The sequence below is a fragment of the Dryas octopetala genome, chromosome 1 (assembly GCF_963921425.1).
Source record: "Dryas octopetala chromosome 1, drDryOcto1.1, whole genome shotgun sequence".
NCBI lineage: Eukaryota > Viridiplantae > Streptophyta > Magnoliopsida > Rosales > Rosaceae > Dryas > Dryas octopetala.
In genome coordinates, this window is record NC_141366.1 from 31915720 (window position 1) to 31942715 (window position 26996).

The 26996-nt window shown below is 39.5% G+C and overlaps 2 protein-coding genes across 3 annotated transcripts; one reads left to right on the plus strand and one right to left on the minus strand.

Annotated features, from left to right (window-relative positions):
* Positions 1–5031: 5031 nt before the first annotated feature.
* LOC147299810 (calcium-transporting ATPase 12, plasma membrane-type-like) lies at positions 5032–8958 on the plus strand. 2 transcript variants are annotated; one of them, XM_086254779.1, is made up of 3 exons: positions 5032–5141; positions 5297–5587; positions 5911–8958. In XM_086254779.1, the coding sequence occupies exons 2-3, from the start codon at positions 5321–5323 to the stop codon at positions 8878–8880; spliced, it is 3237 nt and encodes a 1078-aa protein (XP_086110905.1). In that variant the 5' UTR covers positions 5032–5141; positions 5297–5320; the 3' UTR covers positions 8881–8958. The 2 variants fall into 2 exon arrangements, with proteins under 2 accessions (XP_086110905.1, XP_086110897.1); XM_086254771.1 differs by lacking the exon at positions 5032–5141 and having other exon boundaries at positions 5157–5587.
* A 10599-nt stretch (positions 8959–19557) lies between these two features.
* On the minus strand, positions 19558–25472 carry NAR1 (ferredoxin hydrogenase). The gene is made up of 12 exons (XM_086229509.1): positions 25102–25472; positions 24215–25015; positions 24028–24098; positions 23432–23585; positions 22998–23184; positions 22632–22758; positions 21806–21980; positions 21642–21691; positions 21397–21565; positions 20858–20984; positions 20658–20749; positions 19558–19954 (listed from the first exon to the last, which is right to left on the minus strand). The coding sequence occupies exons 2-12, from the start codon at positions 24341–24343 to the stop codon at positions 19802–19804; spliced, it is 1434 nt and encodes a 477-aa protein (XP_086085635.1). The 5' UTR covers positions 24344–25015; positions 25102–25472; the 3' UTR covers positions 19558–19801.
* Between the last annotated feature and the right edge of the window lie 1524 nt (positions 25473–26996).

Sequence of the window (26996 nt, forward strand, 5' to 3'; positions counted from 1 at the left end):
AGTGGTGATTCCTCATGCTCAGAATTCGTGGGTTGTTGTCCTACCATATCCGCAGTATCATCCCCAGTAATTTCCGCAATCTCAGTCTCATCCGCAGTAATTTCTGCAGTCTCAGTCTCATTCTCAAACTCAGACACTAGGTGATCAGTAGTCTGTTCTGACCCTTCCTCAAAGAACAACATATCATCTCGATTCTGCACTTCACTAGAAACCTCCCCCTGAAGGGTAGAATCCAATGGACGGGGAGAATAAAAAAGTTGATGTTCATGAAAAGTGACATCCATAGAAACATAGAAGCGCTGAGTAGAAGGATGATAGCACCGGTACCCCTTCTGGGATGGACCATAACCAACAAAAACACACTCTAAAGCCCGAGATGCGAGCTTGGATCGCTGATGAGAATGTAAATGCACAAAAACAACACACCCAAAAACCCGGGGTTCCAAATGAAGGATACCTGGGAGAGAGACAAAATCCGAGATAACATCCAAAGGTCGCCGAAAGTCAAGGACACTAGATGGGGTCCGATTAATCAGATAGACGGCAGAACTCAAGGCATCACCCCAGAACAAAGAAGGCACATGACCGCCCAGAAGAAGGGACCGAGTGACTTCCAATAAATGTCGATTTTTGCGTTCAGCAACCCCATTCTGTTGTGGAGAATGAGCGCAAGAAGTCTGATGAAGGATCCCCGCATAAGCAAAATACTGAGTCAACTCTGTATTAACAAACTCACCGCCGTTATCTGAGCGCAAAACCTTAATAGGACAGGCAAACTGGGTAAGGACCATATGATGAAAAAGGCGAAAAACAGCACACACATCACTTTTATGTTTCAGAAGATAAACCCAAGTCATTCTAGTACAATCATCAATAAATGTCACAAACCATTTCATTCCTTTATGTGTACCACACGGGGCCGGACCCCAAACATCCGAGTGGACCAAAGCAAAAGGAACATCCATACGGGTAGCACTAGAAGGAAACACTGAACGATGGCTTTTGGCCAACACACAAACTTCACAATTAAAATTGGAAATGTTCAATCCACGAAATAAAGAGGGAAATAAACGCCGAAGATAACTAAAGGACGGATGACCAAGTCGGCGATGCCACAACCAAATCTTCTTCTGATTTTCGGAGGAACCATCACTAACTAAACTCACAATGCCACGACCATCTGAAGCAGAAACCCCACTATCCAGATAGTACAATCCACCACTCTTTCTACCACTGCCAATCTTCTCCTTGGTATGAATGTCCTGGAAAACACAATGGGTAGGAAAGAATGTGGCCACACAATTATGAGTTTTGGTTAGTTGACTAACAGAAATAAGGTTACAATTCAAGGAAGGAACAAACAACACATTATGCAAAGACAAATCAGAGGAAAAGGATACCGTGCCATCTCCTAAAACAGGAGACGACACACCATTGGTATTGACAATAAATGGCTTAGAACAGACAGACGAAAAATGACTAAAAACATAACGATTAGAAGTCATATGATCTGTAGCACCTGTATCAATTATCCATGCACCATTACCAGTACAAGCAAAAGTACTCAAAGCAGAGTTAGAGATACCTGACTTGACAACAAAGCTGGAGGAACTAACAGAGTTAACCCTGGAAAGTAGCATTTTTTTTTTCCTTTTTTTTTTTCTTCTTTCTTCTTGCACAGATAGAGTCTCACCGCACAGCCCTCACCTCCGGTCACTGACCAGCCGCACCACTGATTGCACGCACACCACCGCGCGTCACACCCACCTGTTCAGCCGCACCACCGATCTCACAACAAGGGCTGCGCCGGTTGTCGCACAGCAGGAAGCCCAACCGCGTTGCACAGCCGCAGCGATCAGGTCGTCGCACAGCAGCGTCACACAACCACGCGATCGGGTCGTCGCACAGCCTCGTTGCTCAGCCGCAGTGATCGAGTCGTCGCTCAGCAGGAAGCCCAGTCGCGTCGCACAGCCACAGAGATCGCAGCACCGCTGCCAGTCGCGTCTCACTGCAAGTCGCCCAGCCGTGTCGCAGCCACGCCCAATCCAAACTGAAAACCAGCAACACAAAATCCAACCTGAACAGAACAGAAACAGAGAACTCACGCAATCTTCTGGCTAGTGAGATCAACCAATCGATCAAGGAAGGGGAACCAATCGCAGCGGAAAGAAACAAAAAAAGTTTATGTCTTTGACGTTGGCTCTATAAAGAAAAGTGATGAGTAATATATTTAAATAAGTCAATGAGCAAGATAGACCCTTAAGCCATTCATAACCACCATGACCGAACCTTAATACCTATGTGAGAAGAAAGGTGATTAAGGTCGGCTCTGATACCATGAACAGAGAATGGTTTAGGGTTTTCAAATATAATTCTTGCTTAATTGATTAAGACCACAAAATGTGGTTTATATACACGGGCCTATAACTAAAATACAGGAATTAATAAATTACCTAATTAATTCTAATAATTACATAATAACCACATGGGTTGACTCACATCAACATAGACTACGAGTTGGAGAATCAATTTGTGAGACTCTGATTTATCAGCCTTCCATTCCTCATTGATCTTTTCTTGTGAGCCCAAGTAAGGGAGAAAAGATTGAAACTAGGCATGTAGGCTTGCGTGAGCCTAGATTGCTCCATCACTTCTTGTATCAAGAGAAAACAGCAAGAGGCAATTTTTTTGTCTTTTACCTCTTTCCTTAATTTTTCATTTCTCTTATCTTTTCCCTTCCACTTGGCTTTGATGTTGGCAACAAAGAATAGAAGTCTTGGAGATGCTTCTGCCACGGTCTATAACTTATGAACCAAGTTGGCTTATTTGAAAGGTCTGAAACAACTCATATGTAACACCTTCCTTTTGTATGCCTTTGCTGCATTTTAATTAATTGAATAAAACCACATCTTAACAACGTGAAGTCTTTCTTTGCAAGCCCACACTGTTCTTTCTTAAGAGCAAGTGAGCTGCATGAAGCCCGCATTGTACGTTGCTTTAATGGTAATTTTTTTTATTTTGACTTCTCTTGTGAATGGCCAAACTACAACTTGATATTTGAGGAGTGTGGGTCGTGAGTATTGGTTTCTACAACCTTTTCTCTTTCTTTGGCTTCACAAGTGAGGCACTAGAGAAGCAACAACGCCGCATTTTTTTTTTTTTGTAGACATAACACCTCCATTTTTTTATTTGCTTGGCTTTCTCTGTTTGTTTTCCTTAATTATTTAATTTAAAGAAAGTATGTAAGAGTCACTTTTTTTTTCTTTATTGGCAGACGACAGCGAAGGACTTTTTTTGTTCTGTCGATAGCAAAGTTTGAGTTGATGCCCTTGAGTATGATATTTTGTTGATGCTCTTGGGCATCGCCTCTTTTGTTGATGCACTCGGGCATCATTTGGGTGATGGCCTAGACCATCTTTTTGGTGTCTGTAGTCACCATTTGGGATTCGGTCGAATCCATTTTTCTGCGGATTCAGCCGAATCCAGCTAGTTTTTTTTTTATGGTTTCAGCCGAAACCAAATTTTGGGAGAGTAAGGATTCTAATCGAATCCAAAGGCTTGATTCAATACGCCATTGGAGGAGGATTTTGGTTGAATCCCAAAACATAGAGATGAATTGAATGGCATAGAAGGACAGCTACCTGTGATATTTGTTCTGGCGACTGCACTTTTGCTTTCTACACCTTCTTTTCCTCAGTCTTTCGACATCTTTTCTCTCTCTTTTCTGCATTCCTTTTCCACTACAAGATGAGAGTTGGATGAGATAACTCATAAACTGATCTTACCAGGGTTTGATAATCTTCAGTTCAAAATTGATAATTGTCTCCCAATTATTCTTTATCATAGAAGTCTCATATTTATCAACTTCATGCATTTCAAAATGTAAAGCTGATGCACACTTTTTTCTTTTATCCAACTTGGCACCAACCACCTATGTGACTAGGGGCTCTATCCCTATTAATAATATAAATAATATAGGAAGAAATTACTGAAGCCACCACTCACCATTTGATTTCCCCAAAACGAAACTTTAAGCTCTCAAATAATGATGCTATATTCTAAAGTAACCAACTTTGTCGAGATCATAAGAAAATTACAAAAAAAACAAAACCACAAATGTCCATGGTAGATCGATTTGAGAAACAAAATGTTGCCTCATGTCAATTGATTCAGAAAGCACAATCGAAATAAGTTGTATGCTTCGCACCCTATGCTCCACAAGTGATTCATTTTGACTAGTTAGGGCATTCAGTATTATTGATATAGTGTGTTTGTTTTATTATTTTAAGGCTAGTTTGTCGTAGTGTGTTTGTTCATTTTGACTAGTTTTAAAAATTTTAAATTGAAATCCCTTCCAAGTTCCAATACTGAGAAGGAGAGAAATTAACGCGGTTGCTATATATCGCGTAGTTGGAAGCTAGAACAGAATATTTGTCGTCACCACATAATTAGAAAAACGCCTTTCAGTTTTGGATTTGGAATTATTGGATACAGGTAGCGTGTGAGATACTATAAAAGAATGCCAACCGCGTCCGGCGTAGCGCCGTAGACTTGATCGAAAGTCTGCAGGGAATGGTGGTTCTGTGTTCTCGTTCCTATTGTAAATACTGTGCTCATCAAAATGCAAACAATTATTTGTAGAATTAATTTGTGTCTTAATCTTTGAATCGCCAAAATCTTTCATGGATAACGTACGTGGCGGCATCTGCGATGAAACGCGTTTGCTAATTATGACTAGTGTGCATTGCGGCACTCCAAAAAGTCAGTTTTGTTCGTTGTGATTCTCCCAAGCCCCAACAAACTAAAAAGGCCAAAACCAAGGTGAACGATACTACATATTCATGAACTTACATGTAGATTACATTGCAATTCCCTTTCACGCGTCAACTTTTATCTATAAATAATTAAATATACACAAGTCCACCACACCACAACACAACACAACACATTAATTCTCTCTGCCCTGCATTTCTTACCAGTTTTAGAGAGTCTTAGTCTCTAAACATTCTTCTAGTCCATTCACTTCCATAAATTTCCTTTTTAGTTTTCCATTTTCTTTAGCAAAAGGGTTTGGAACATCTAGTCAAAACCACTTTGCCAATTTAACACTAGCTTCCATTGTGATCAAGTATCAGCAAAAGGTAAACACATATTCATGTCTGATGATCATGTATACATTTCTGTTTCTTTTTTGGCAATCTTCTCTTTTTCATTGATTCATGCATTTGAACTTTAATTTTTGCCATTTTCTAATATGCACTCACTCTATATGTATGCATGCTGCTATGTTTTCCAGCAAGGTTGGACAAGCACCAAAACTATGTCAGACACAAGCTCTGGCCACCATGTAGACCTGGAGTCTCAGAAAACAACGGTGTTTCTCATAACCAGTACTACTAGTACCACCCCACCAAGAGATCACTGGCGCTGGATTTTTGTGATCCTCCAAGTCCGCAAACTCCTCATCTCATCAAGAGCAAGTAAAGCTAACAAGGGTTCTCAATCTCATCTTCCCCAACTCCCATCATCTGATATTCCTTATACTGCTATCAGCAGCACAGATGATATAGGAGATCAAGCAGTACTAGTAAGTTTAATTTTCTATTTCTTAATTTCCCTTCTCATTTTGGTTCAATGCATGAGAGTATGTATATTTATTTGGGTCAGTGAATTTATGCAAATTTTGGAAACTGTAGCTCAACCAAATTCTTTTTTCATCTTTCTCACAACTAAGTATGGGTTTCATATATAGTCTGTTTCAACCAAATGCATCATGCTATTAGAATCTTATGTCTTTAGCTATAACTGAGAGGACTTTCTATATGCTCTGGATCCTTTTTTCTTTTTACCAATAAATTGATTTGCAGTTCAAATAACTGTCATTAACTTACGGATACTTGAATTTTTCAGGACTTGGAACTTACAAGGACTACAGAAATTTCACCTGCCTCACCCGATCAAGTTTCTGGAGATGCCCATTTGAGCGGGGATGGTGATAGTAGTACTACTACTGATGCAAAACTACAGCATGAAAATATTGCCAAGATAGTAAAGGAGGAGGACTGTGATTCCTTACAGAAGTTTGGAGGCATTCAAGGAATTGCTGAGGCGCTCAATACAGATTTACAGAAGGGAATCCCAGGCGATAAAGAAGATGTTTGTTCTCGACGCATAGTCCCTGCACTCTCGACAACACAGGCTCTTGCTCCAAGCTTCTCCAAAATTTTCCTAAAATCTTGCAACAATTACACCATTTTCCTTCTCTTCCTGTCCGCAGTGCTGTCAATTGGGTTCGGTATCAAGGAGGAAGGCCTGAGAACCGGTTGGTATGAAGGGGCTATCATAATGTTTGTCATCAGTATACTTGTGGGTGCACCTTCTATACGTGACTTCTGGCTTGAAAATTCACGGAACCATGCAGTGATGCAAACTGCAGGGATGAGTAGAAAGGTAGTTGAGGTCTGCAGAGGGGGAAAACTGTGCGATGTATCCATATCCGATGTTGTGTCAGGTGACATAGTGTGCTTGAAACTGGGATCTATAGTTCCTGCTGATGGTTTGTTCATTTCTGGTGAATTTTTGGTATTGGATGATGGTATAGAGTCCACCGTTGATGACAAGAGTCCATTTATGTTTTATGGTGCAAAGGTGGTTCGTGGAAATGGTCGCATGCTCGTTACGTCTGTGGGCATGGACACAGCATGGGGGGAGCTGATGAATCGAGTAGTTCATACTCCTAACAGGGTTCAATTACCAGCTCAACTTGATAAGGTGAGCACATACATACAAAATACTGGGCTCTCAATCTCCATTCTCATCCTTGTAGTCTTGTTCCTCCGTTTCATGATTGAAAGGAAAGACAATAGCTCTGGCCTCCCAGAGCTTAAGGGTAAACCAACTGCAAGCAAGGAGATAATGAATGTAATTGAGAAAATTGTCATGAAACCAAATGGGAAGATTAGTATCTTAATGACGTCACTGGCTTTATTGCTTGTAGGAATAGTAGAAGGAATACCTCTTTTTGTTACACTTGCTATCACTTATTGGAACAAGAAGACACTACATGGAAAGGCCATTGCTCAAGGAACTTTGGCTTGTGTCACCATGGGCTCTGTCACAACTATTTGCACTGACAAAACTGGTGTGCTGACTTTGAACTCACTGAAAGTCGAAACGTGCTATATAGGGAACGAAGTCATAGAAAATGATTTTGTTACTGAAATAGACACACATGTTCGTGAAGCGTTGTGCAATGGAATCAGCACACCACTTCTGATTCCCTCAAGCCCTCGTAGCTCAACAGAGGACCCGCTCCTTCCCTGGGCCACCTCCAATTTGGGGATGGAAATTGAGATTTTGAGGCAAAATTGCACCATCCTGAACACCAAAGAATTGAGCAACAATGAGGAAGGCAGTGGAGTACTGATGAAAAAAAGCAGTACTGAAGATGAAGGAGATTTGTGCTTACACTGGAAAGGACCTGCAACAACAATATTAGCCATGTGTTCACATTACAAAGACAGCAAGGGGACAACAATGGTCATGGATGAACACAAAAGATTGGCTTTTAACCAAATTATAGAGGGCATGCAGTCCAAACATCTCAAGACCATTGCATTTGCTTACAAGCAGACTGATGTGGCAATGCTTGAAGGAAACAGCTTAATCCTAATAGGACTGCTAGGTGTGAAGCATACATGTTGCAAAGATATAAGAGAAGCAGTGGAAGCTTGTCAAGAAGCAGGAGTGAACATCATACTGGTCTCAGAAGATAATGTGTCAATGCTGGAAAGCATTGCTCTTGCATGTGGGATACTTCCGGACTCAAACAGATTGGTGCTTGGAGGTGAATGTTTTCGAAACACTGCCAGACAAGAGAGGATGGACATGGTTGATAAAATCTGCGTGATGGGAAACTCTGTTCCTTCTGACAGGCTCCTTTTGGTGCAATGTTTGAAAGAAAAAGACCATACTGTGGCAATGGTTGGAATCAGAACAAATGAGACTCCAACTCTAAAAGAAGCTGATGTGGGGGTTGCAATGGGGACTTGGAGTAGTGAAATGGCAAGAGAAAGTTCTGACATTATCATCTGGGATGGCAATTTCAGATTCTTGGTCACGATTATGGAATGCGGAAGATGCATCTACTACAACATTCAAAAGTACATCCAACTTGAGCTCACCATGAATATAGCATGGCTGTTGATAACATCCATTACCACAATCTGTATGGGACAGAGTGCGATTACAGCAATTCAATTCTTCTGGGCAAACATGGTTGTGACCCTTCTAGGTGGGCTTGCTCTACTGATGGAGCCACCAACAAAGGAACTAATGCAAAAGTCACCAGTCAGACGATCTGAATGTCTTATTAGCAAGGCAATGTGGAGGAACATAGTGAGTCAAGCTTTGTATCAGACTGCCATCTTGGTCACCTTTCAATTCAAAGGGTCAACTCTCCCAGGCATCAGCAAGAAGGTTAGTGAGTCCATTGTTTTCAACAGCTTTGTTCTGTGCCAGGTATTTAACCAAGTCAATTCAAGGGAGCTAGAGAAGAAAAATGTGTTCAGGGGCATACTTCACAACCTATGGTTTTGGGTGGCTGTGGTTGTCACTCTTAATCTGCAGGTGTGTTTTATAGAGATTGCACACATCCTTGTTGGGAATGCAAGGTTGAATTGGGCACAGTGGGGTGTGTGCATTTCAATTGGGATGTTTTCATGGGCAATTGATTTGGCTGTGAAGTGTGCATCAGGGGTCATCATGAATGGAGCATTCAGCTCTCATATTGGATCCATTAGTATGACACCCTCTACTATCTCAGAATCCGTTGCTAATCTAGAGCTTCCACTCATCAATGGAAATGGGAATTCCACATGAATCCCATCTCAATTTTTACCAATATCTCTGCTGTCAGTGTAAGAAGAGGCTTGTAAATTTTTTACACATCTCAGAAAAGTTTACTAGGAATTATATTTGCCCCAAAGTGTATGTACAGATGTACTATACTAACGACAGCTAGTTTTTCTCCTCTTGAGCTTCCCTTAAAGGCTAATAGAGATTGTTCATTTCTAGATTACTGCATTTTTACTAAAGCAAAATTTCTAGTAAAATTCAAGTCAATATTGGAGACTGACATAAGAAATTAATAAAAATGCAAAATCAGGAAATTGAACAATCTACTTGGAATATATATATATATATATATATATATATATATACTTTCTCTGAAGAAATATAAACAAACAAAATTGCATCTCACCTTAGATAGTGGAGTCAAAGTTTCCGGGTGGCCACTGGTACGATTTGGAGAGTGGAGACAGACTGAATGCAGGGTTAGTCATTAGAGTTTATGGACTTATGGTTGACCTTTGAAGTCCACAGATCACACATGCAGTACATAATTCAAAACCTTTATATGATGTCGTGTAACCTCAATGTTTGCTTACTCCAAAACGCATGTCATTATTTTGTGGTCTGAGAAACGACATGTCATTTACTGAGACACAATGAAAGATTGGAAGCTTTTGTCTTCAATACTTGTTTTTAATCTTTGAATTGCTTGGAATTGGAAAATAAATAATAGAGAAGTGAAGAGGGGACTGTTTGCCTTGTGCTGTGCTGCATAAAAGATGGAACCATCCAATAATCGAGCTCTTCTGTAGCATCCGCAGCTTTCTTGTCTCATTTATGCATGACATTCCATTCCAAACACTCCAAAACAAAACATATATATGTTGGTGTGAGTCAACACGTGTGATTATTGTGTAATTATTAGAATTAATTAGGTGGTTTATTAATTCCTGTATTTTAGTTATAGGCCCATGTATATAAACCACTTTTAGTGGTCTTATTCAATTAATCAGAAAATATATTGAAAACCCTAAACCTAAGCCTCCTCTGAACATGGTATCAGAGCATGGTTCTCTATCCTACTGGTTTTTTTGAAGAGTTTTTCCAGAAAAATTCTACTATTCATTGGTCTTCTCTGACAAAATTCTACTGTAGTTCTTTGTAGAGTTGAAAAATTCTACTGTTCCTTGGCAAGCTCCTCTGCTATCTGACTTTAGCAGCGACGCCACCGGACGCCTGCCACCGTCGCTCGCGGGCCGGACCCCTGCCACCGTCGCGTGCGGCTCACTCTCTGCTGCTGCTCCACGTCGGTCCCGCGTCCACCATCTCTGTCTCCCTCGTGCGCCTCCGCCCCTGCCTGCGCGCCTCTGTCACACGCGGACCAGCTGTGACGTCTACCTGCGCGCCCCTGTCACAAGCCGATCAACAGAGACGTCAGCCTGCGCGCCTCCGCCACGCATCAGCAGCCGTCGCCTGGCGATCACGGTGGGACCCGAACCCATAATCTCCCGCTCCGCCTGCTCCGTCGCTCGGGTCAACTACCAGCGAGTCGCTCCGCCTCTGCCTGCGCTCCGCCGACCAACCTTGCCCCCTCCCGCCGTCGACCAACCTTGCGACGCCGACCTGGCCTGTCGCTTGTAGTGGCGGCGCTGTTTTGCTTTTTTGTTTTTTGTTGATTTTCTGTGTGCTTTGTACTGTAGCAGTGCAGTGGACTGTTCCTCTTTGTGGTTTTTTGGCTGTTTGCTCCACGTGCCATCATGTCTCAAACACAAACACCTCCCTCTAGTCCTGGAGGCTCGAACGGAAATAAGAACAAAGATGTGGTTAACTCCAAACTGCCGTTGCCTGCTCTTCCTCCGTTAAGCTCTCAGGATGTGTCATCACTTGTCTCACCCGAGAAACTTGATGGCTCGAATTATATTGATTGGGCTCTCATTGTGCAAAATAAAATTAGAGGTCGAAAACGGTGGGGTTTTATCACAGGAACACGAGCAGCTCCAGAAGATGTGAATTCGGATGAGTTTGAAACATGGGAGGATGAGAATTGCATGGTCAAGTCTTGGCTTCTTGATGCTATGACCAAAGAAGTCCGTTCTCTCTTTATTCGACTACCGACGGCGAAGGACATCTGGGACGCGGCCAAACAGACTTATACAGTGAGCCAAGATGCTTCCAAAGCCTACCAACTCCATTGTGAGGTAATCTCTGTACGTCAAAATGGTGGATCTATTATTTCCTATTTTGGCAAGCTACAAAAACTTTGGCAGGATATTGATGCAATTGAACCTTGCATTATGGATTATGCGAGTGATGTTGAAAAATATACCACTATGATTAACTCTCAGAGATTATACATGTTTCTAGCTGGTTTGGATTCTCATCTAGATGGAGTTCGGGGTCGTATTCTTGCCATGTCTCCTCTGCCTAAATTACAGGCGGCCTATGCAATTGTGTGCTCCGAGGCTAATCGGCAAGAAGCTATGATGGGGGGTACTGATGGAGCGGTCGCTATGGCGGCCCGAAAATTCTCCAATAAAGATGCTAAGAAACCTGACCGGAAGTGCACTCACTGTGGGGGTACAACTCATATGGTCGAAAAATGCTTTAAGCTTCATGGCTATCCAGAGTGGCATCCGAAGGGAATGAAAGCTTCTTCTTCTTCTAATCCGAAGGTTGATAACTCAAGCTCCAGGGTGAACTCTGTTAGTTCCTCCAGCTTTGTTGCCAAGTCAGGTATCTCTAACTCTGTTTTGAGTACTTCTGCTTGTACTAGTAATGGTGCATGGATAATTGATACAGGTGCTACGGATCATATGACTTCTGATCGTTATGTTTTTAGTCATTTTTCATCTGTCTGTCCTAAACCAGTTATTGTTAATGCTAATGGGGTGTCATCTCCTGTTCTAGGGGGCGGCACGGTCTCCTTCTCCTCTGTTTTATCCTTGCATAATGTGCTGTTTGTTCCTTCCCTAAATTGTAATCTTATTTCTGTTAGTCAACTAACCAAAACTCATAATTGTGTGGCCACATTCTTTCCTACTCATTGTGTTTTCCAGGACATTCATACCAAGGAGAAGATTGGCAGTGGTAGAAAGAGTGGTGGTTTGTACTATCTGGATAATGGGGTTTCCGCTTCAGACAGTAGTGGCATTGTGCGTTTAGTTCGTGATGGTTCCTCAGAAAATAAGAAGGAGATCTGGTTGTGGCATCGCCGACTTGGTCATCCTTCCTTTAGTTATCTTCGACGTTTATTTCCCTCGTTATTTCTTGGTTTAAACATTTCCGTTTTTAATTGTGAAGTTTGTGTGTTGGCCAAAAGCCATCGTTCCGTGTTTCCTTCTTGTGATAAACGTATGGATGTTCCTTTTGCTTTAGTACACTCGGATGTTTGGGGTCCTGCCCCATGTGTTACACATAAAGGAATGAGATGGTTTGTGACTTTTATTGATGATTGTACTCGAATGACTTGGGTTTATCTTCTGAAACATAAAAGTGATGTGTGTGCTGTTTTTCGCCTTTTTCATAAAATGGTTCTCACCCAGTTTGCCTGTCCTATTAAAGTTTTGCGCTCTGATAATGGCGGTGAGTTCGTTAATACTGAGTTGACTCAGTATTTTGCTTCTACGGGGATTCTTCATCAGACTTCTTGTGCTCATTCTCCACAACAAAATGGGGTTGCTGAACGCAAAAATCGGCATTTATTGGAAGTCACTCGGTCCCTTCTTCTGGGTGGTCACGTGCCATCTTTACTCTGGGGTGATGCTTTGAGTTCGGCTGTCTATCTGATTAATCGGACCCCGTCTAGTGTTCTTGACTTTCGGCGACCGTTGGATGTTCTCTCAGATTTTGTCTCTTTACCAGGTATCCTTCATTTGGAACCCAGGGTTTTTGGGTGTGTTGCTTTTGTCCATTTACATTCTCATCAGCGATCTAAGCTCGCATCTCGGGCCTTGGAGTGTGTATTTGTTGGTTATGGTCCATCCCAGAAGGGGTATCGGTGCTATCATCCCTCTACTCAGCGCTTCTATGTCTCTATGGATGTCACTTTTCATGAACATCAACCTTTTTATTCTCCACGTCCACTGGATTCTACCCTTCAGGGGGAGGTTTCTAGTGAAGTGCAGAATCGAGATGATGTGTTGTTTTTTGATAAGTTTGGTTATGGGAGTAGTAGTGAGGAAGAGTCAGAACAGACTGCTGATCACCCAGTGTCTGAGGATGAGACTGAGGATGCAGAAATTACTGAAGATGATACTGAGGATATGGTAGGACAAGAACCTACAAATTCTGAGCCTGAGGAGTCACCACTCCATGATAGTACCGCCATCTCTCCTACTCCATTGAATCAATCTTCTTCATCCATTGAGGTAACAAACAATACTCTTGATTCACATTCTGGTTCAGATCTTGTTTCTAATGCTTCTAAATTTACACTCCCTCCTCGGTCTAACCGAGGACAACCACCAGCTAAATATGAGCCAGATCCAAATGCCAAAGTTAGGTACTCAATTAATAACCATGTGTCATCTGTTAGGCTGTCAAAGTCATATGAATCGTATGTTCTGCAATTATCTTCTGTTTCTATTCCTAGTAGATTGCAGGATGCTCTTGCAGATTCTAGATGGACCAAAGCTATGGCTGAAGAAATGGCGGCATTACAGAAGAATTCAACCTGGGAGTTGGTTTCTCTACCTAAGGGGAAGAAGACAGTTGGATGCAGATGGGTGTTTGCAGTCAAACACAAAGCTGATGGATCAGTTGAAAGGTATAAGGCAAGGTTGGTAGCAAAGGGGTATACACAGTCTTATGGCATAGACTACTTGGAGACGTTTGCTCCAGTGGCCAAGTTAAACACAGTACGGGTTCTGTTGTCTTTGGCTGCTAACAAAGATTGGCCACTTCTTCAGTTTGATGTAAAGAATGCTTTTCTCCATGGTGATTTGACTGAAGAAGTATACATGGATCCTCCTCCAGGTATACCAGAGTTTGATAATACAAGATTGGTGTGTAGACTGAAAAAGTCTTTATATGGTCTTAAACAATCTCCGAGAGCCTGGTTTGGGAGATTCACCCGTGCGATGAAGAACTATGGTTATCGGCAGAGTAATTTTGATCATACTTTGTTCCTAAAGAAAAGGGGGAAGAAGATTACTGCTCTTATTATTTACGTTGATGATATGGTTCTGACTGGAGATGATTATGAGGAAATCTCTAATTTGCAGAGGTACTTGTCTCAAGAGTTTGAAATGAAACAGCTGGGGGACTTGAAGTTCTTTCTTGGGATAGAAGTGGCTCGGTCTAAACATGGCATATTCCTATCTCAAAGGAAATATGTTTTAGACTTGTTGTCTGAAACTGGTATGCTTGGGTGTAAGCCAGCTGTCACTCCTATGGAGCAAAATCATAGACTTTTTGAGTGTTTGGGGGCTTTGCCTGCAGATAAGGGGCGATATCAGAGACTTGTTGGAAGATTGATATATTTGTCTCACACTAGACCTGACATTGCTTATGCGGTTAGTGTAGTAAGCCAGTTTATGCATGCCCCGTGCAAACCTCATATGGATGCTGTGGAGCGAATTTTACAGTATCTAAAATCTGCACCTGGTAAAGGATTGTTGTTTGCTAATCATGGTCATGTAAATGTTGAAGGTTTTTCTGATGCAGACTGGGGAGGTTCAGCAGATGATAGAAGGTCTACCTCAGGCTATTTTACCTTTGTAGGAGGAAATTTGGTGACTTGGAGAAGTAAGAAGCAATCAGTTGTATCTAGGTCAAGTGCAGAGGCTGAATACAGAGGTATGGCACTTGGAGTAGTCGAACTTTTGTGGTTGAGACATTTATTGACTGATTTAGGATGTCCACCCACCAAACCTATGGACTTGTTTTGTGATAACAAATCTGCTATTGATATAGCACATAATCCTGTTCAGCATGATAGAACAAAACACATTGAGATTGATCGACACTTCATCAAAGAGAAACTTGAAGCGAAGATTATTAACTTTCCATTTGTGAAGTCCGAAGATCAGCTTGCAGATGTGTTGACCAAGGCTGTGGCAAATCGGGTGTTTTTGGACTCACTAGACAAGTTGGGCATGTGCGATATATATGCACCAACTTGAGGGGGAGTGTTGGTGTGAGTCAACACGTGTGATTATTGTGTAATTATTAGAATTAATTAGGTGGTTTATTAATTCCTGTATTTTAGTTATAGGCCCATGTATATAAACCACTTTTAGTGGTCTTATTCAATTAATCAGAAAATATATTGAAAACCCTAAACCTAAGCCTCCTCTGAACAATATATATATATATATATACATATATACATGGATTGATAGAGAGAGAATGTTTTAGTCTTTGTGAATTGTGATCATACATATATAATTGTTCACACCGCCCCCACATTCTCTTCCTTTTTTTTCTTCACAAAAACTAATCAAGTGAAAAATATGGAGGAAAAGAAATTTAAAAAGGGGGAAAATATACCCACCAAAGGTAAAGAGAGCTTTTTGGGACAGAGAGCATCATCCAAGGCTTACAAGCTATTATGCCTCCAAACACAAAGTTCCATGTGGTGGCTAGTTTCAACATTCTTCTTGGACTTTTCTCCAAAACCCTTTTCTCCTTTAGAAAATAGAATTGCCTCATTGCCTCTGTCTCACCCCCCACATACACTAAACAAACAAACTCCCTTAGATTTGGCCACACAACCCCTTCTGTTTGGACTTTTCAGCTTCTCTGCCGATTCTCAGTCCTTTCTTGAATCACTTGGAATTTCATCGAAAGACTAAAACCACTTATTAAATTGATCCAAGCTAGTAAACTTATCCTATACATTATACATGAAAGCTGCTAGCTATTTAAGACTCCATAGAGTTAGAGGTCATTCCACCATACCATTCCAATTTTGAAGCTAGAACACTTGCACATATATAGTATAGTACTAGTTACTACTACTACTACTACTACTACTACTACTACTAGTTTCTGATCATCAAATGGATATAAGGGAAAGGCATGATGGCAGAGTTGTCATTCATTCCTCGATTGCTCTGTTGCAGGAAAGGTTTAGAGAGCTGCAGAGAGTGAAGGCAATGAGAGAGGAGAGAGAGAGTTTGAGAATGCTAGCTCTCTCCCATCAACCAAAGCAGTGCCAGTACTTAAGGTTGTTTTTCCACCCTGATCAAGATGATGATGATCATGATCATCATCTTGTGCTTCCTCAAGATGATCATAAGTCAGCATCCAGAGTTTCTCTGTCGCTGTGGCCAACATTGAAGATGAAGCATGATCATGATCAGGACTACACATATAGGAATAAGAAGAGGAAGAGGAGCATTGAGATGACGCCGCTGTTGATCAACTTATGTCCCACAGTCACAGACAGTGATAAGTTAAACACTAGTTGTTCAAATATGTTACAAGATTATTCTGATTGTGACTCTAATCATGTAGATACTTCTCTTCATCTGTAAACGAGCTTGAACATACATACTTCTTTTGGTAAAAAAAAAAAAAAAAAAGAATACTAATCTGCTATATTAATTATCAATACTATCAACTATATATGGCAGCTAATTAACCTTCATAATATATTAATCATCAATATTTTTCATTATAAGGCAGCTAATTTGTTTGTAAGAACCGTCTCTTTCCTTTCCCTAGATAACTTGGAAGACGATTCTTACTAATCTAATTTGGTGACCACATAAGACAACTTTCGTATAAATTTAAACGCAGCACTTCAAGCTGACCACAGATGTCAACAAACAAAAGATACATGATCAGAAATATATTAATCTTGGTGCAAAGAGCATCCTAATTCAAAGAGTTCTCTATAGTCTCTTGAAGTAGCCATGCATACTCGGATCAGCATGTCAGTTACCATAGATGCACCATATCTAGTGTTCAACTTTTGGAGTAAAACTAAGAACATCACTTATAGAATTGAAGTATGTACTCCAATACCCCTTATGAACAAGACTATCAATTGGCATGCCTATAAAGTTATATCTTTGAACTTGGCATGAACTCCTTTCAGCTTTCATCATGTAGAAATAATATCCCTTCTGAAAGAATTTTTAAACGTTTGTTTACTTTTTAATTGCCAACTTTCTGTAACTTGTTTCTTCCGGAATAAGTTAAAATGCCAAAGATTGGCCACATTTTGCAACGATGACATATTTGGGGAATGATTTAAGACTTAAGACTAATACAGGTTTTCAACAACTACAATTCAAGACCATTAATTGACAAATGTTGCACAACCTACTCTATCAAGACTTAAGACTAATACAGGTTTTCAACAACTACAATTCAAGACCATTAATTGACAAATGTTGCACAACCTACTCTATCATTTAGGTGCTTGGTTGGTTTCTTGGGAGTCACGCATTTCTCAAGTAATAAATTCATGGGGCATTGTTTAGTAGCAGCTTACAACTAATTAATTAATTTCTTATTTGTGATTTACTGAATACATGTGTTACTGCGCATTCTCATGGTGGGTTCTGCAACATGCATACATGGCTCATGGCTGGCCAAATTTCCCACTTGTATGTTCACTTACATTTACCCAAACACAATGCATTTGGATAAACTATAAAGAAGCTTTAATTGCACGCCTGGTCTGGATAAAAGTTACCTTTATTTTCAATCTTTAATTTGAGAGCTTCGAAATTTGAAAATTAATAATAGAGGGCCTAGAGGGGCCCTTGGTGCTGCATAAAAGAAGCATCCAATCCAGCTACTGTTGTGTCCGCAGCTTTCTTTTCTGCATGCCATTCTATTCCAAACACTTCAAGACAAAACATTCATACATAATGAGAATTTTAGAGAGAGAGAGAGAGTGTGTGTGTGTGTGTGTCATTATTTTTGGTAAATGAGAGAGAAGAATGTTGGTAATGGTATGTTTGTCACTTTGTCATACATTATTGTTCACACCGCCCCACATTCTTCCCTTCTTTTCTGCACAAAATTTAAGTGAAAAATACATATAGAGGAAAAGGAATTTAATTAAAAACAATAAACCGATATCCATACAAAGCCCACCAAAGAGTTTTTCTTTTAAGAAAAAAAAAAAAGAGGTCCATAAATAATCTCCAATTAAAACTAAAGAGGGCTCTTTCATAGTTTCATGTACCAAGCTAAAAAGGTAGCTAGTTGACAGAGTATCACCCAACCTATTATTCCACCAAACACTCCCTTCCATGTGCATTGTTCAAACTTGAAACATTCTCCTTGGACTTTTCTCCAAACCCTTTTCTCCTTCAGCAATGCCTTTGTCGCTTTGTATCTTTGCCTCTCCCCCCACCTACACTAACAAACGAACAAACTGCCTAAGATTTGGCCAGGCAACCTTTTCTTTTTGGACTTTGCAGCTTCGCTGCCGATTCTCATTCCTTGCTAAAACCACTTAGAATTTCATCGAACCACTACATTCACCTATTAAATTAAACTGAAGCAGACAATCTTTTAGGCTTATAGCTAAAGATACATGCATGTCACTATATATACACATGAATGCTACTTAAGGCTCCTTAGAGTTAGAGGTCATTTCCCACCATACCACCTCAAATCTGAAGCTAAAAAGCTTGCGCATATAGTATAGTACTACCACTACTAGTTAGTCTAGTAATGGATATAAGGGAAAGGCATGATGGCAGAGTCATCGTTCATTCCTCGATTGCTCTATTGCAGGAAAGGTTTAGAGAGGTGCAGAGAGTGAAGGCAATGAGAGAGGAGAGAGAGAATATTCTGAGAATGCTAGCTCTCTCTCATCAACCAGCTGAGCAGTACTTGATGAATAGCCATCATCCCACTCCCACCATTAACATGCATTGCGATTACGAGCAGGCAACTGCAAGGTTGTTTTTTCACCCTCATCATTCTGATCATGGGTCAGCGTCGGCATCCGAGGTTTCTCTTTCCCAGCTGTGGCCAACAGTATTGCAGAACAAGGATCACGAGGACTGTATATATAGGAGGAGTATTGAAACCCCACTGTTGATCAACATATGGCCCACAATCACAGACAGAGACAGTGCCCCTTCGTCAAACACTACTTGTTCATCAAGTAAATTCAAAGACTGGGATACTACTTCTGATTGTGACTCCGATGTAGATACTTCTCTTCATCTCTGAACCAACTCATACAAATTCCATCAATATATGCATGGGTAATTATGTTGTATTAGCACTATTAAGCTACATAAAATTGAATGGCTAGTATATTATTTATCAATACTATTAACTACAACAGGTCAGGTAAGCCAGCCTTCATGCATGGTAGCGGTACTGGTATATATATCACATGATTGATGCAGCTTGCTAGTCTTGTATCTCATATTATATTTTATGGGATTAGGGGTGTTGGCAATTTTGGAAAAATGGGCACGATCCGAGGTAGGAGGTGATTTTTGTTATGCTTCCCACAAAGGCTACCAATTAAGGTCTCAATTCTTAACCTTTATTGCTCATATGTCAACACCTTGTTCCTTTATTTGGAGCCGCCAAAAACCCCAAGTCCCCAACTACAATCAATCAATTGATCTTTCCCTTTTTTTTTTCCTTTTAAAACTACAGAGTAATTGCTCGTATGTGTAATTGTTTACCTGATATCAAACTGCGGGAGGAGAGCGAGCAAGGTTGACAAGAAATTTCTATAGTTGGGCCTGATTTATGTACTGAACTAAGGTAAAATCACTGAAAAAATAATATGATTTATATAACAAATGCATGTAATTGATTCTTTCTTCTATTAAGTAAGTTCTAATATATACATTACTTGGGAAAAAAATCTGTCAAGCTAAAATATTGGCTCTCTATATCAAAAATTTGACTCCTCCCAGAAAATCACAAGCCTCCGTACTCAGGACTCAGGAGGGACCGTCTAGGGATATTTGCACGTTGTTGGAGAAAACTGGTGTTTAGGCAGCGAAATCATTTACCAATTGTTTAACTGCGAACTTATGCTTTTCATGATAGGGTGATAATCTGTATGCAAGAGTCGCTTCGCTTTCTCTGAACCAGGATGCTCAAGCCATTCATTGTATAAGCTTTGCACTAAAGGATTCTCAGAAGGATCAGCCATCAAGACCTGTACAGTATTAAAGATTCTCATTCATAGGCCAAAGACAATGTTCAATACCACAACAGAAAGCTGAAGAATAAAATAAAGGTTAAAAGTGCATAGATCGATGCATTTCATCTCATGAAAACTCTGTAAAGTGTATGTGCATTCCCCCCTTTTCTTGGGGAGAATAGACATCTTTCTTTTTTTTTTTGCATGTATATTTCTGTATCATAGAGGTTGGGTTAGGGACAGAACCAGAGTGGACCTATGTGAGCATTTGCAATTAGTTCATCCAGTTTATATAAACATTTTTTTTTTTTTTGAGAAGATAGTTTATATAAACATTTGAAGCAAATATCATTTATAACTTGCATGATTGCAGACAAATTAATTCTCGATTTCATGAACAAGATGCTCATGAAAATCATCCAGGCGAAGGCAATATGAGCAAGTTATCCATTCTAGCCAATACCCGCCTTGCTAAGAGATCTTTGAACTCAAGAGCCCAAGGATCTACATGGTTAACCCATATAATAAATGCAGGACAACATCTGATGGAAATCATGGTTTAATGGTGTTCTACTAAGCCATTAATGTACTAGGATCAGAGCCAACAATAGATGTCCCAAATATCTATCACATAATAGGCCAAAATTAATAAAATTTGAGCCTATTATTGCTAGTAGAGTCCAATAAATCACTGCAAATAAGTTCACCAAACACTCACATTTTCCATATAAACTGCTTGTAATAACTGAATCAACTCCTTCCCAGATTGCCCAGGCTTTGGCTTAATCTGTCCTCCACCATTCAAGCAACCTGTTTAAATTCTTGTTAGTATAAAATTCCAGTGTCACACAAAGGATAATTTAACATATTTATAATATATTCGGGATTTATAAGTAAAACAATTGACAAGAAAAGTACCTGAAGGGCACGCCATGATCTCCAGAAAATGATAATCGCATTTTCCAATTTTGATTCTCCTGACAATGTTTTGCAGGTTCCGGAAACCATAACATAGTGCAAATTTCAAGACAGTCTTCCCTTCCACCTAAATGAGAGACGGCATCAATATTTTACACAAAAAGGAGCATCAAATGCTAATACAAGGAATTAGCCCATAAATTTTCCAAAATCTATGCACTACAACTTTAGTGATGCAAACATCAAGCGTCTGGAACTGCATATTATTTCCAGGTCACAATACAAGAAAATGATCCAAACCACCATTAACAAAATAGGTTTTACATTCATAAAAAGCTGAAAACTCAACTAAACTGAACCACAACTAATTTCAAGTCAAGCCTACAACAACCTAACCAATGGATCCACAAACTCAAGTTACTGAAATGTCAAAGAGTGACAAAGCTCAAGTTACAACAACAAACACATTACAGCCTAAAAAATATGAACATAACTTAAAACAAACAAATAAATAAAAATTAAAAAAAAATTTGACTTACTTCCAAAGTCACATCCTGGAAGTCTGAATTTTTAACAGTTTTGAAGTCCACAGGGCCTTTAATTTCTCTTCCAAAGAGCACTTTAGCAGCATAACGGAATATTGTTTCTGCATAACCCCCTGAGCTTCCATTGACACCATAAAGATGTCCTTCATTAAAATTTGTCAACCTGACGAATCAACATATTTGTTAAAAATTCCGCAGCACATGGAAAGGAGCCTTATAGAAACTTTTGTGGATCTTACATGCTATCTAGAGGAGACTCTTCTAAGCATTCAAAATCAATGCCTTTTAACTGCATTCCCCCGAAGAAAAAAAAATGAGTGGATAAATGTTATCATTATTTAGAAAAGTAAAGCTGTAACCAGAAAAGTGGACATGAATCAATCATTACAAGTTGTGGCCTCACCTGTATCAGATCTAAAACTTCCCCAGATGTCAACACCGAATCTATCTCTGAAACCTTAAGACCTTCATTCTCATTAGTTTTGGCTTCATCAACTTCAAAAACGAAGTCATCACGTGAAGCCTCAAGCTTCTTATCATAACAAGGCATCACAGTCACATGGTAAACATCACCTGGCCTGCAAATAAACGTGAAACGATTAATCATTCAGGCATATGCAACGAAAATAAGATACTTCAGTTAAATCATTCAATTGCACTCAGAGAAAAATATGTACTTCAAATTTCATACACTAACTAAAGCCAAGGTAGCATGACAAACAGATTTGGATTAGAACTGTTAACAAGTCTGCATATGACACAAGCACATCTAGTTTCTCATGAAATTTAATAGAAAGAACAAAGAAAAACAAGAAAGAAAATGATGCTAATAGATGCTATGTTATTGCAGATAATTATCAATTTCCATTGTATTAATTTTTTGAGAAGAATTTTCCATTGTATTAATAAATATCAAAGTAAAAAGAATCTACCCGTGCCCATTTGATATGATACCAACTAGTGCATAACAAACTAAGAAAAATAAAAAGGAGAGGAAAACAAATATATAGACATACATAACACCTAATTATATGCTGAGAACTTCATCACTGATATAGAATGGTCCTAGTGAGCAGCATATGTCAACAACAGAAATTTCATAAAGCGATACGTGCATATTATGAAACATCCAATTGTTAGAATTCTTATAAAGCTACAAGCATACAGCAGAAATTTAGATAGGAACTACTGACCAAAAAAAAGAGAAACAAAATACAGAAAACAATTACCTAAGACCCATTTTTTGGCATATATGATTTTTAACAATAACTCCAATTGTTTGCTGGGGACTCTTCACTGAAGAAATATAAGGCAGAACATAGGACCCATGTTGTTTTTCAGCATAACATATCCAACCTGCAATGAGCCAATAACAGAGATGTTTCTATAGTGCACCATAGAAACAATTTCCAGATTTCTTTACCAACAAAAGACAAAATATCAACATAGTATTGAACTATTATCTTTAATATATTAAAACTTCAGTTTCTGTCCCTGCCTCCCTCCCTCTCACATGCGTATGTGTCTGTGTTGAGGAGGGGCACGGGGAGAAGGATATGATGCAATTACAAAGCTATTTATAGGCTGAGATATACCTGGACATGCTGAAGAAATCATGGGTATGGAAGATTTACACCCTTCATCATCAGTTGACTGACTTTGTTTGTACCTTGTGATGAACTCATTACAAGATTCAATAAGAGTTAAATCTCTACTGCAACTTGTGTCAAATATAGCCTTTACACCCAAGGACTTAAAAAAAGTTGTGAGTTTCCCAAAGACCTGAAAAATTTAAACTTCCAACCTTAAAATCCAATGTGCACAGGTGTGGTCAACTAACTGATTGCAAATATCTATAGTGAATATGAACATTATTGGGACTGTATCAAAACTTTCCTATAAATGTGCATTGAAGGCATATATCATAATGAATGCATAGTATGATTAACCCTTACCTCATAGTAGTCAAGTTAAATAATTCAGAGGACAAAAAACATAATAAGTACAAGTTTCAATTTTTTATATTGACCTGGAGCGGTGAAATTCCAAAATGAACTGCAAGTGAAGCTCTTGATTGGGGAGATAGGGAGACAATGACAGCTTTTCCTTTATCAATATTAGCAAGAAACTCATCCAAACTTTGCTTCTCCAGCATAACTGTTTCCGCTGATGTTACACACCCACTGCACAGTGGCACAAAATCATAGATATTATCCCTACTGTATGGGGGCACAAATGAATTTTAGCTTGGTTGAGCTAGTCCTTATCATAATGCATTTTATGTTAAGGTACCTACTCTTGCACAATATAGTGGTTAAGTATAGATTCTAAGAAACCCAGTTACTTTTTCCTTAAGAACTTTTGAAATGGAAAATACCATTCGAACATATATTGATAGTAAAAGTTAGGCCAGACAGAAAGTCCAAACCCCAAGTGAAAGAACAGCTTTAACATGGCAATTAGGTCAGTCAAAACATTAGGTGAACTTAGAAGTACCAAATTCAGATTAAAAAAACTCGAACTTCATCCCACCTAAGTATCCAAATTCTGTATTGCTTGACATGCAAAAAAGAAAAGCATGTTTGTCTCAAAGCTCAATGAACATCTATTAGAGAGATGAATTACCTGCATGCTAAGCAATCTTTGAGTGAAATTTTAACTGTTTCTTCTCTTATTTGCTTGCTAGAAGTTGATACCTTTACAAACAAATTACGAAACAAACTTAAATAATATTAATTCAGCTCCTATTAAGAATAAATTCATATATCAAAATCGAAACTTGTCACAAAAATAAAAAAGAAGAGAAATTTACCTCAGGCTTAACAGAGGGCGTGGTTGACGAGGCCTCGAGTCCTTTGAGAGAGACTATGCAAGCCTGAGACGGCGCTATGTAATCGTTGAGATCTCCAATTCGAATCGTCGCCGAGAACTTCTCTGACATCACTCTACAGCCGACAAATTGGAACTGCGGCTTTATTATTCGATAAGTTGGGAATTAATTTAATCAGTATTTCTGAAAATTAGGGTTTTGGAGTTTGTGACAGACGGAGCAGCGAAAAGGGGTCGATAGGTCAGAGGCTGTGAAATTACCAGAAGCTGGGGATTGGGGAAGAAGGTGTGGCTTAGCCGCTTAAAAGTAATTCTCTGTGAACCACAAGAAAGCTGTTTAGTCCAACAGCCAATGGAATCGTTGTATTCTGTGGAAAGAGAAAGTCAACGAAGTCGTTTGATTGGTGGAATTGTGTCGTTATCCAATAGATTTCTAGTTGCTTTGCTTGGTCGGTTATGCTCTTCGCATACTTCAGCGCCAAATAATAGATGGCAACGGGGCAGGTCGGGGCCCCGGGTACTTAAACGGGGATTCCCCGTCCTCGACCCCGCCGGGGAGTGGCTTCCCCGAACCCGCCCCGAATCCCCGATACAGTAGGCTGAAAATAGATCGGCGATGTGTTTCTGGGTTTCGGCGACGGTGCGGAGAGTGGGTGGCGAGAGGGATCCGGTGACCGAGCGACAGTGAGACAGAGGGATCCGGCGAGAGAGAGAGAGAGATCGAGCGACGAGCTTGGGTCCGTGGGTTTTGTGCTCGGGTGGGATGGGGAATGATTTTGGGTATCTGCAGCCATGGAAAACCTTAGAGAGAGAGATCAATTACCTGTACATTTACAAAAGGAAAAGGGCTGAGACAAACTGATCGAATACCAGCGGCGGCACAAACACAAACTGAACGAGGCAGACAAATGTTAGGGCTATAATGAATAATAATCATCTAATATAAACAAGTAGTTAGTTCTTCAATTTGTATTTAACCAGAGGACTTCTAATCCAAAACAGAGAAACACTACAATAAATACATGATTCTATTGTTAAACCCATCCTTATAATAATCTTTAGAGTTGTTTTCTCTCCCACTCTGTCTAGTTGTTACTCTGCAGCCGTAAGAAACGTTCCTGAGTCCGTAGGTCCCTGAGTACCAAGTTCCTGAGTTGTAGTCGCCATTATTGCTAGAAGTGTTGCATACGATGTTCTATACTTGTTGTACCATACTCTATACAGTATCAAGACCAACAATTCTCTGAGACCCAGTTTTTGTCAAAAGACCATTATCCAGACCATTTCAAAAATTGTCGATCTAGATACTATGTAGAGTATAGTACAACAAGTATGAAATACCGCATGCAACATCTCTGACTATAATAACGGCTAGAACTCAAGAACTTTCTTTACGGTAGAAGAATAACAACTAAAGAGACTCTTGGAGAGAAAAGAAACTCTAAAGATTAATATAAGGACCGATTTTAATAATATAATCATATATTTGTTATAGTGTTTCTCTGTTTTGAACTATATATAAATCCTTTAGCTAAATACAAACCGAAGAACTAAAGAGTTGAGAGCTTTTGTAAAGACTAAGTGTTTACAAAAGTGAACAAGAAAGAGCTTAGGGTCTGTCTGGTAACGTTTTAAGAACAATTTTTTAAAAGCTGTATTGTAAAATGAAAATGACAAATTAAATTTTGCACTCTCAAAATATGATAAAGCGTCTGATAGCGTAATTGAAAAACAATTTTATAAAACAAAAATAACGAAAACACATTTGATATTAACCAATTATTACAACCAAATAATTATATTCACAAAAGATATTAATTATAAATTATTATTAACCAATTTCATAAAATAATTAAAAAATAGAGGAGTTTCATAAAATCCAACCCACCTCGGCCGGTGCAACTACCTTGGAGGTGGAAGAGTTGTTGATGGCTGTGTTATTCATGGAGACAAGACTGCAAGCACCTATAATCTAGTGGAACAGATGTATTTTCTCTATGTAAGGGTTGTTAAGGCTCGTGAGTTTCCTGCCATGGATGTTACGGGAAGTCTTGATCCGTTTATTGAAGCGATAATTGGAAACTATAGAGGGATTACAAAGCATATATTTTGAGAAGTAGCAAAACCCAGTATGGAATCAGGTTTTCGCCTTTTCAAAGGAACGGATGCAAGCATCTGTACCCAAAACCTGTCGGCAAGTCCCAACATCAACATCCCGAAGATACATAGATGAATAGAGAGAAAGAGAAATAGATAGAGAGAGAGAGAGAGAGAGAGAGAGAGAAAGAAAGAAAGAAAGAAATAGAGGAATAGAGGAGAGATGAAGAGAGATGAGTAAGGTGGGCAGCGGCGGGGGGTAGGGCTGCTGCCGTAGGTGGGTCTGGCTGGGTGGGGAGGAGGTGCAGATCGCATATTTTTTATTTTTTTCATTATTCCATTTTTTTTATTTGTATTTCGTGTTCTCTATGTTTTCTAAATTCACTGAAAACTTCATTTAGTCGTTTTCTGAATTTATGCTGTAAACTGAAAATTCTATTTTGTGTTTTTCAAAAACTGTTTTCTCAATACAGCAACCAAACGCATTTTTGTCATTTTTTGAATTTGTAAAATGAAAACTCGTTTTGTAAAACGTTACCAAATGCACCCTAAAATTCTAAGTTTACAAGCTGTGGGTGTTTTGTTACTGGTTCTCTAAAAATTGTACTTCTCTTCAAGAATGAAGAGCATTTATATATATAGTCATTCAAAGATTGACCGATGATTCT

Bases quoted from the DNA above. Each gene is read 5' to 3' on its own strand.
- LOC147299810 (XM_086254771.1), top strand. From the start codon at position 5,255: ATGCACTCACTCTATATGTATGCATGCTGCTATGTTTTCCAGCAAGGT. The intron at 5,588-5,910 runs GTAAGTTTAATT...TGAATTTTTCAG, and splicing joins TAGGAGATCAAGCAGTACTA to GACTTGGAACTTACAAGGAC.
- NAR1 (XM_086229509.1), bottom strand. From the start codon at position 24,343: ATGTCAGAGAAGTTCTCGGCGACGATTCGAATTGGAGATCTCAACGAT. The intron at 24,099-24,214 runs GTAAATTTCTCT...TTGTTTGTAAAG, and splicing joins CGCCCTCTGTTAAGCCTGAG to GTATCAACTTCTAGCAAGCA. The intron at 21,981-22,631 runs GTAATTGTTTTC...GTTTATTTGCAG, and splicing joins TGCCAAAAAATGGGTCTTAG to GCCAGGTGATGTTTACCATG.